Source organism: Aythya ferina (assembly GCF_964211825.1).
Source record: "Aythya ferina genome assembly, chromosome: 2".
Classification (NCBI taxonomy): Eukaryota; Metazoa; Chordata; class Aves; order Anseriformes; family Anatidae; genus Aythya; species Aythya ferina.
The window spans coordinates 7325327-7336385 of NC_140297.1; the positions used below are offsets into that span (position 1 = coordinate 7325327).

Genomic DNA, 11059 nt, shown 5'->3' on the forward strand with positions numbered 1-11059 from the left:
CTCAGTCGACAAAATTTACCTTTTGGCGTTGTGTCCGTGAGGACCAGATCTTCGTGGCCTTGCTCCACAACCTTGATGACAAACAGTGGAAGCCCGTCCTTCTCCTCGATCGAACAGAGATAGCGACAGCGCCTGTTTGCGTATCTCATGCTCCAGTACAGCCTGCTGGCCTCGTAGCCCACGGGGAAGAGCGCTTTCGAGGAGTGAAACGCCTGCATCTGCTGCGGCAGCAGCTGACCGACGGCGTGGAAGATCAGGCTCCCCACACGGAAGGTGTGGTCGCGTTCTCCTCGCTGCACGATGCTAGCGATCTGCCGCACCTCGTCGCGCTGCACGTAGACCCTCCTGAAGACTGCAAAGTAACTGAGTTCTTGCTCGTGAGTTCCCTTTGGTTTGTGCATGGGGCAAAGCATGGTCTTGTCTTTAAAAAACATGCATTGTGCTTTAATGGCACAGGTAAAGTGATAAATATTGGTGCACCTTAACCTGTGACAACCGCTGGTGGCACCCATTTTGTGACAGAACATGCACTTCATCTGCAAGCCTCTCCGCAGTGCCAGTTCCACGTTTATTAAGGCACCAGCTTGTGTCTCGTAGACTTCTGTAGACCAAAGAGCGCAGTTCAAATGGACCCAAAGGTCTAAATCCAGGTTCAGAAGCCTTGCTGGTCCATCAGTTAATCCATCACCTTCCTCATGACAGAAGCAACATTTTCTGTAGTCTTTAAGCACGGGATCTGGTTTAAGGGTTGTGCCCAATTTTTTGAGAAATTCATCTATTTCTTCTTCACAAGGAGGTTTGAATGATCCTTTAGGAATCACAATCTGAATGCTCCACTTCTTCCACTTCATTCCTTTCCATTTCTTACTAGGAGGCCGACAGTCATCAAGACTGCTGTGTATTGCTTTTAACCTAGGTTTTAGTTTCACCGTTACCTTAAGCTCGTCCGGTTTCGCCTCTACCTTGGCTGCTTCGAATGCAGGGGGGAACATGATCGGGGGCGAGGATGGTGGAGACGCTTTTTCCTGCAACTGAGGCAGACAATGGACATCCAAGGTGGAGATGTTGTTGCTGTACTGATGGAATGCTTTGGGTGGCCTCTCCTTCATCGGTGACTGCGGCAAAGATGGAACCGACTCCTGATAAACCAAGAGAAAACTCTTTAAGAAAAAAATCCCAAAGCATTACACGTCTCTTCGAGACTTTCAGGTCAGAACTGAACTGGAGAGGCTACTCTGAAGGCCTAAAATCGTGATGCAGTGACAGAGAAAGGTGGAAATTACCTTCACCTGGTTTATCACAACCTGTGCTGGGATACAGAGCACTGAAGTTCTCCCAGTCAGAACGTGGCACCCTTTAAAATTTCACAGGAAGAGCAAAGAATCCTGTGTACAGCTTTTGAATGAAAAGCTAATCAAATGCTCTAGGGGTAATTGAGGGATTTACATTTTAGGTATTTTTAGAAAGTTCTGTTATGACACAAAATAACCAAAAATATGGGTCACAGAATTAATTCAAAGAACGAAAAACTTATTATTTGCTAGAAGGGGAAGACTGGGAATTAATGCCACGTATTTTTCCTGGAAACAAGTGACAAGGAAATTCCTGTACAGCTCTGCATTAGTCATGTACCTTGGGGTCTTAGCTGTTCGGTTACAGTAAACAAGAATTAAACCTGCAGAGATTTATTAAAAAAAAGAAAGGAGAACAAGAAGAACAAGGGAAGTTTAGATTAAAAGTGCCTAATGTGGTTTCTGTGATTAATCTTGAAAGAATAAATGAAAGGATTAAGAGGCTGAATGTGACATGTAATTAACTTAATTATGTATGCAGCAATACACTTGTGCAAGCATGTGGATGTAAACATTTTTATCTTCTCATCCAGAATTTTGTTGTTTCTTTTGTAGAAGTAAGTAAGATGCATCTGAAGGAAGGCTGCATATTCTACAGTAAGCATGTGGCTATGTGAGAAGTCATTAATTAGGTAACGCTCGAAGCACGTTGCCCATTCTGTCCACTGGTTTAGGAAAAAATGTGGGTTTGAATTACCCAAAAGTAGAAGCCAAGCTAGTTAAAAGTATTTGAACGTTTTTATCTATGAGAAAATAAACAGCACAATTATTAAGTCCTGAGTGAAGACTATGTCATTTAAATGATTAAATGGATAAATGTAAGTGTTCTTGTAAGATTTCTGTAAGTTATTATTAAGTGCAATTTGAGAATGTACTCGAAGGCCTACTAACCTTACAGTGGCACCACCCTGAACCTTACAGATGTAACCCATTGTATTTATTCGAAGCTGGAAGCACCCAGGCATAGCAAGAAACAAGGCGCTGTGCAGACGTGCTGAGTTTCTCCAAGCTGCTGTATATCCCTAATAGCATTGGTAGGTAGAGAACTAAAGCGTCCTATTCTGGACGTTCATCCTATCCCCCACCTGGGAAAAATCCATGGGCTAGGTTCAATTTCAGTTGAACAAGCTTTTAAGAAACTATTTTTCCAGTAACTACAAGCTAATTTTCCTTGTCACTGTCGGTCAGCAGCCTCTTTATTATTGTTTTGGTAATTAATACTTTAGAATGGCAACTTCACCCAAGTAAAGTAACTGAATAAGATTATTGCTTTCTGATGCATTAAGAAAATACAAATGTTTTGGTAAACTTGCCATTCAGATGTTTGCATAGATGTAAGACTTTGGCTGTATATAAGCCAAATCAAAATGCAGAAAATAACTCTTAAAGAGGTGTCTGTGGTTTCTAACAATGCCCAGACAACTTTAACCCATAGACTACTTTTCTGAGATTGCATCTTCAAAGCCTGTGAGGACAGCACAAGATGGTTTGTGTTCTGACCTGTACCTCTGTTAGACAGAGGGCTCTGCAAATATCAATGTGATTTCACCCTGATGGTTCAGAATTTCTGTGTCTGATCCCTCCACCCCATTTCAGGTTTTCAAAACACAGCTGCAGTAATCTCTGCTCGCTAGGATTCACCAGCATTTGATACTTACTTTGTTCTCGGAGTTTTTTGCCTGCACAGCTGCTGAATAGAGAACAAAGCAGTTGTTGCTACAGAATACAACGTCCTTCATTTTATCAGGCCCTTCTTGGGAATCCTGGAGATCAAACATGGAAGATTATCAGAAATGCATTTTAATACCATTCTTCACATACGAGGTGTAATGGAACAAGTCTTCCAATCTGGCTAGAAACTGTCTACCTCTTTATTTGTAGAACATTTGGGAAGTAACGAGTGCTACAGTGATATAAAAATACTTGATTATTTGACAGATAACACCACCTACAACCCTGTTCTTCAGCGTTTCTTCACAGAAATTTACTTTTCTGCCTTTAACAGAAGTTTAATGATCAAAATAAAGCTTTCTAATACCATGCACCCATCTGCTCCACAGGCACACGTGCAAAGTAAAAATCCATTTTCTTTTATCTTTAGATGACAAAAGAACATCTCATTTTAGGGTAGTCAAAGGCAGTTCATACTGTTTTATCTACTGATCCATCTGCAAAACATTCCTGGGAATTCAGTGTTTTTCTGACTACATGAACCCATTAATTTTATATATAAATTCTGACTTTATACCTTTGCTGCATAATCATCTCAATCTCATTCAAACAATCAGCAACGGTACATTTTTACTGAATGACACTTCCCTGTGCAAACACTCTGTATTTGCCTATGACCGTAACGAGCAGCTTGGGATTCTGTTTGCACGAGAAACAATATAAAATACAAGACACTGAGATTGAGAACTGCTTATTGCTCAGGAAGAGTAGAAGTACTCTCACTGTTACAGAACCTTAAGTATGAATACAGGTTGGGTGGAGAATGGATTGAGATGAGGAGAAGGACCTGGGGGTGGTGGTGGATGAGAAGCTCAACATGAGCAAGCAGTATTCATGCACAGCCCAGAAAGCCAACCGCGTCCTGGGCTGCACCAAAGGCAGCGTGGGCAGCAGGGGAGGGAAGGGATTGTCCTCCTCTGCTCTACTCTCATGAGACCCCACCTGGAGCCTGTGTTCAGCTCTGGGGTCCCCAGCACCAGAAGGACAGGGACCTGTTGGGGTGAGTCCAGAGGAGGCCACAAGGATGCTCAGAGGCTGGAGCACCTCTGCTGTGGAGCCAGGCTGAACAACCCCAACTCTCTCAGCCTGCAGAAGAGAAGGCTCCATGGTGAACTTACAGCAACTTTTCAGTACCTACAGGGGCTACAAGCAGCCTGGGCTGGTGGGAGGGGTCCCTGCCCACGCTTAGATGATGAATTAGATGATCTTTAAGGTCCCTTCCAACCCAAACCACTCTGTGATTCCATGAAATGAGTGTGAAGTGGCCTTACAAATAGGCTCTTTTTGAATTCTTAAGGTCCCTGAAGTGGTCGTGGAAGGAGAGTGGCAGCACAATTTAGGAGGCCTCTATTTATGGGACCTCTTTCATGAAATTTACTGAAATATTTTATGTAACAACTTTGACATTTGTTATTTGCACTACAAATGTGCTTGAATGTCCCATCCTGAATTAGGACTGTCAGAAAAGGGAGAATACAAAGAAACTATGAAGCAGTATGAGTTGGAACATTAAGCAGCAGTCTTAGTTCCCTGCATTTGCTTACTGACCATTACATGCAAGCAACTTTACTTCCACTGCAGTACCTGTTTATGGAAAGGCAGGTCTTTGAAGGACTTCCGCACCCCACTACCAAGAACCACCACTTTGCAATGAGAACACCAGCGAGGTCTCAGTGCTGAGCTTTCTGCAATGTTTTGACTGTGATCCTTATAGCCAGCTATACCTAGAAAACAGAGAAGTCTGTTAGAAGCCATAGCCGACTAAACCAAACTTAGGACAAGACACAGCATTCTTTGGTGGCTTAGAGGAGTAGCATCCTTCTGGATAGGAGATGGAAAGCAAGCTTTAAACTAGGTCCTGATGGGGAAATTGTTTAAACCTGGCCGAAAGCACCTGTGTGAACAAGGCAAAAATGCATTATTGTATGTGAAATGAATAACTAAAACAATAGAGCAATACATACTTAAAGACTTGCATAAAGTTTTCCAGAAGAATAGCAACCTTCTAGAACAATGTATTTAAAAGCAGGCCAGCCATAAAATTACTAATGTTGGGTACTACTGGAAGAAGTATCTCACTGACAGTGAAGTGAGAAACAGAATGGAAGTCAGAGCTGGATCAGACCTGTTACGTTACTGTTAGCATCAGGAGCAGGTCTGCACGGCCTTATCACACAAGAAAAGTATTATTACTTAGAATGAGAATCAACTAATGATAGAGCAGATTTAGAAGTGATTTAGAGCAGATTTAGAACTGATGCCCACTCACCATTGTTGCTTGCAGGAAATGGCACGTTGGGTTGCTTCAGTCCATAAGACCCTGAGATCCTGGCAGGTCCCAAGGACCCTGCCTGAGGACCCTGAAGCAGTAAGTGCTGCCTGTACTCCAGAGATGGGTTCACCCTGTGACTGTTGGCCGCTGCCATGGAGGATGGGACGTCTGGAGCATTACTAACCTCGTAACTGTTGGGAATTCGGACGTGCAGCAGGTTGGAGAAGGCCGCCACAACGTTGCTAATATTCTAAAAATAATAATAAGAACACAGCTTTGTTTTCACCAGACAAGCAGTAAGGCAGAAATAATGTAAATCATTAAAAGATTACAACAGCTGTTTAATTTTAGTATACTACAGCCCCCTTCAGATCCACTATTTGAAGAACATGTATATGAAATACAACAGAAGTTAACAGACTTCTTTCTTTTACCTCAGCAGCTGTGGGATGTAATGTAATTGCTACAGATATAAGGCCAGATTTAGGACCATTCTGGGATGGACCAAGCTGAGAGGCAAAGAAGCCAGAACCAGGTAATGCTCCAGAACCAGGTTCTGACTTTATGTAATTCCTTTTGGCTTCTGAACCTGAAAATAAAACAAAATACCCTAGGTTAATCCTACATGCATATGAATGAAAAAAAAAATAAAAGAGAATAGAAGAAAGACTAGTTCTAATTCATTCTCTTGCAGTCTCACCTTTTCCAGTACTGCTAGGTAGGATGGGAATGATGGGAGATGGTACAGGCTCTGGGTTCTCTTCCTTGACGACTGACAAGTCGGGATACCTACTTATTTCCATTCCCACCACACTTTCAGGAGAGGAAGAAGGAACGAAGCTGTCAGGAGTGTCCCTGTCCTCACAGTGATCTTGAACCCTGGAACAAAACCAAAAAAAAAGCTGTTTTGGAAACGGTCAAAAAAACTTTGGTGAGCCTATGTTATAAATTGTGACAGGGAATTATCATGAACTTGCTTCTTTCTGTTAGTTATGAAATGCAATGATGTGGTAGGCCATTAATTCTGGCTAATACTCCATCACACAAGGTGGGTTCTTGGGAAAGACAAAATCAGAGGCACCAGCAATGCCCTGGCTCCTTTACAGAATCATCTGCCCCCCATGGCTCCATCCACTGAAGTAAAAATCAGTATTTAATCCTTAATTCAACAAATCAGTATTTAATCCTTAATTCACCAGTCCATCCTCTCTCTTACACCAGTATTTGGTTAGGCAGGTGAAAGGATAAGAAAAGGCAAGATCTTTGTAGGGAGACTCATGTTCTAGCAAGCACGTCTCACACAGTACCCGAAACTGAATAGAGCAGGGGAATTTTCAGGCTGTCTGCCACTTGCACCATACTGCTGTCATCACCATGTTGCTCCATGAAAAATACCAGTTTGTAAAGTTTTCTTTCACTTTTAATAGAGCAAGATAATGAATTCTTAGTAACTTAACAGAACACTGAGTGCAGCAAAGGTAAAAGTCACCTTTTTTACTGCACTGATGGCTCACATGTGGAATGCTAGGAGCTAACTGGTACAAACAATCCTACTGTGCACTGTCTGCCACGCACAATGGATTTTGTTTCTTCACACCTCCACAGTCTCATCTCCTACTGAGAGTTTGCAGAATCTGTTCCAAACACATTATTTACATGTGTCAGGGAAAACCCACCTTAACTCCTCCTGATTGTTGTGAGGTGGTGTTGGAAGCGAAGCGGGAACATCCACAGTTTTAGGGCCCTGAGCCATTGCTCTTACTAGTAAATCGTCTTGTGGTCTGAAAGGTAACTGGAACTGCTTTGGTCCCAGAGCTTTGGTAACTAAAATCAGAGAAACAGAGCACAATGAGATATCTGTACAGCCCTTCCTACTGATTTGCATTCTGAAGTACTGGCAGCTCCCAGATACAACCAAGGCATTAAGAGCAGATGGTAACGCAGCTCTCATCCATTTGTAGTTGAAAAAATTTTTGACTGTTCATGATTAATCTCCATGCTTTAAAAAAATATAATTAAATAAAAAAGCAAGTTTTGAGCTAAAAGGCTTGGCACTTTTGAATGTGCCTTCTGCCAATATAAGAGTATTTTTATTTTACTTAAACTCAACAACTTTTTAACAACAGAAGAAAAGAGGCTGGAAAGAATTTTATTACTGAACAGTCCTAGGGAAAAGGCAGTATTAAGTTTTACTTAACAGAAAGCAATTTTAATTGACCAAATTACAAGCATTAGAAACACACATAGACTACATATAAAATCTGCTGAGGACACTTTTCAAGGAGACTGCTCACTCAGCTAATTGGTCAGTAATTTGTAGTGGCCATAAAAATTTGATTTTGAAGTTTTCTTTTTAATTTCTTTAGAGTACTTCTAGATCTCAATTTGTTTTCAAAAGGGAAAAAAAAACCTTATCATTTGACATTATACTGGTGTAAAATAAAACTAGGTAATAGCAATTACAGTCTTAAAAGGGGCTAACTGTGTTGTTTTTATAGAAGAAGACCAAAAAGCACCCCAGTTATCTGTTTTGTAATTTGCTACAAACTTGACTCATTTATTATGGAAACAATACGTATTAATCTTACCATCATGACCTCCTAACATACCAGCCTTGCCAGCCAGTTCTTCAGTGGTTGCAAAGCCATTTACCAACTTCTGGCATGCCACAGGAGGTGGTGTGGGCGGAAGAGAGGCTGGGGGTGTTGGAGGATTACTCAGATTGTTCTGCTGCAGTAGAGTAAAAAACTGTAAATTAGCTGTGAAGCACAGGGTGAAAACTTGCCTTGTTCTAGTAGGAGATAACGTAACCCACTCAGTTATTTTCATACCCAGACGTAGCATTCATAAACACCAACAGTTAATTCTCGAATGTATGACCAAATATAAAGTATCCATTATTAAAAAATATGTTTTCTTCTTCTTCTATCAATGGTACTATCACAGAAATATAGTTTGCATGAGAAATATACATTACAGAAAGAAAGTATAGCTGAAGTATTTACACAGAAGCACAGAGAGCATTTTTATGAACTGCTTGGGAGCCCCAACAAGTTCCTCTAGTTTAAGCACAGGTCTGATCTTAAGATTGAGAGAACTATACCACAGTGACCCTCCATCACAATCAGTGAGTTACCTTTTCTCACAAAAAGGGAAGTTACCTCGCATTTAGCACAGGATGAGCTTTCACTGAAGCAGTTACCATGGAGAAGCATACTCTGCAAGTTCGAGTTCACATTCCGAACTACTTCTCAGTAGCTTACTTAACTGCCCATATTTTAAACAAAAATTAAATGAGAACTTCAACATCTATCCTTGTGGCAGTCATGCATACAAAGCAAATACGTATTATCACTTTTGACCACAGCAACCATATCTGCGAGGTCTCATTCTCAGCTCAGAACATGTCTTTTAAGGCTGGAGTAAACATCACTTTTTTCATCATTTACTGAAGTTTTATATTAGGGTAGCCAAGCATCAGATTTGATTCTCTCTGTTCACTGTCTTGCTGTATCCCAATATTGCAATTCTGATCTCAGAGACTGAGTTTTAAAAGTCTGTGGGTTATTAGCTTACCAACAAATGGTCTATTTTGTTCAGAGTTCTTAGTTAGGGCTTAGTGGACAAATGAGAAGAAGTCTATTTCCAATTTAATTCACATTAAGAAATGCTTTAGTGCTTTCAACGACTTTGCAAAGTACTGGGAATTCAGCCTTTTCTGCTCCATAAAACTGTAATTACAATTTTCACTATTTAGCATCCATTTGTAAATGGAATACTTCCTAATTTGTTTACGACAGTTTCTAGAACTGATTTCCACTATCAGAGGGTAAAACAATCTCTGTTCCAACACTGAACAGCCCATTTAGTATAACAAGAGTGTTTTCTTCTGGTTTCATAAAGGGCACAAAATACAACCAAGCTGCAGCAATAATTAGAACATTTCTCACAGAGAGCCCACAGTGGATATCTAGATTAAAGCTGTACCTTGTAAATGAGCTGGGAGTAGTAATCTGAAGCTCCATCAAGAGTAGCGCTACCAAAACTTCCTACAAGTCGATTTCCACCATTTAGCTGGCCACTGCCGTAAGGAAGAAAATGTGCAAAGCTCACTCCAATTATTGGTTCCATCAAAGGCAGGAGAGAAAGCTGCTGTATTAAAAGTAAAGAAAACATTACAAATGAGTCTAACTATAAAATAAAAGCATCACAGATATCTTATCGTTAGTAGAGTAGATTTTATTCTTTTTTTTTTTTTTTTCTTTTTTAAAGGGAATTCACCCACTCTCAAGACAATTGCCTCAAACACAGACCCCTCTGCTTTTCCAGGAAGATGGTCCCCAGGCCACCGGAGCCACAACGCCCAGTTCCCTGGCAGCTCAGCCAGAGCTGCTGCCAGAGCAGGCAGGAATTCCACTTTGAGACTAATGAATGCTGCCAAGCCAATAGATATTCCAAACTGAAATAAAACCAAACCTTTGAATTTCCTTTTTTTGTGAAGTTTTATTTTCTAAACCCTGGACTCAAAATTCAACTTCATTAACCACTTCATTTTCATCATGAGAAAGCCACTCTTTAAAGTGTCCCCTTGCTGAGTTACCCAGTCTCCGTATACCTACTTGCTTGAGCTGGATGAATGTATCAGCGTTAGGGTAGATCGCTTGTTTTTCTTCTTCCTCTTTTTTTCTTTTCTTGGACCGAGGAGCTGCCTTCTCCCCTGTCCTCTGAGTTCGCTTATTTCTCTGCTTCTTGGTTTCATGTCCCACATCTGTTCTCTGAAGCTGGCTGTTACTACACCCAAATGCACCTTGCATCTGGTTTCCTGGAGTTTGCTGGTAGAAAAAAAGAAAGAGAAGCAGAATTTTTGACATTTTAATATACAGTTCCTTCAAATTTATCGCACAATAGTCTAAAGAACACGCACAGCAATATATCTCGCTGATAACACCCTGAATTTATGGTTTGTTTACTTTACTGTCTTGCTGGCAACTGTAACTGCTGTACTGTCCCTGTGCGCAGAATTATGGTTTACCATTAACACCACTGACGTCTGAAAACATCATTAAAACTCACGGAGCAGAAACATATTCTTCTGAATACCCACTAAAATAAAGTCACATGCGCATGCAGCCTTAGAGATTTTCTTGAGGGGATAATAAAAGGGAAACTTGGTTACAGAAGAAAGGCGTGTAAGTTAATGTAATACAAATGTCTTTGGAGTTTAGAACAGAAACGGTATTGTGAAATGGTTCTGCTCTGTATCATTTGATTAAATACTTTTAGTCCTAATTTGCAAAGCCATTCTTCATATAAAAGGATAGCAGTGGAAAAAAATATTAGAATGGGACTTGGTAATGCAACAGATGGTGTCATGCCAAGAGAAAGTCTAATTTCTTTTTAGCAATTATTATTCTAAACAGCTCTGTATAATCCCTAACATAAGGGCTCTCCAACTATTCCTATCATACATGTTTTAACTGGGGATCTTTAACACTTACCTAAGTTACTTGCTGCTCACAATTACATTTATCAGTTTGTATTCATTTTGAATGTGCTTACGTTTTATTTCAAGGATGTACTTAGAGTTTAGGGAGTCATAAAACAAAGCTGTTGAGACTGAAGATCACAATAAAATAGCCAACAAAGTATACTAAGTGTCAAGTGTACCCTACCTGTACAGAAAGCCATTTTCTCGTTTTTAAGA

At 40.6% G+C, this 11059-nt stretch overlaps 1 protein-coding gene across 15 annotated transcripts in view; it reads right to left on the reverse strand.

Moving 5' to 3' along the window:
* Window positions 1-11059, reverse strand: part of KMT2C (lysine methyltransferase 2C) — a 196109-nt gene that overhangs the window by 6492 nt on the left and 178558 nt on the right. For 12 of the 15 annotated variants that reach the window (XM_084507334.1, XM_084507327.1, XM_084507337.1 and 9 more), the window contains 10 exons: window positions 9975-10187; window positions 9343-9507; window positions 7944-8085; window positions 7032-7179; window positions 6056-6234; window positions 5790-5944; window positions 5353-5605; window positions 4668-4807; window positions 3011-3115; window positions 20-1139 (listed from right to left, as the gene is read on the reverse strand). In XM_084507334.1, coding sequence (XP_084363460.1) covers window positions 20-1139; window positions 3011-3115; window positions 4668-4807; window positions 5353-5605; window positions 5790-5944; window positions 6056-6234; window positions 7032-7179; window positions 7944-8085; window positions 9343-9507; window positions 9975-10187 — 2620 coding nt within the window. The remainder of the gene's footprint in view (window positions 1-19; window positions 1140-3010; window positions 3116-4667; window positions 4808-5352; window positions 5606-5789; window positions 5945-6055; window positions 6235-7031; window positions 7180-7943; window positions 8086-9342; window positions 9508-9974; window positions 10188-11059) is intronic. The other 3 variants (XM_084507331.1, XM_084507333.1, XM_084507332.1) reach the window with 2 other exon arrangements.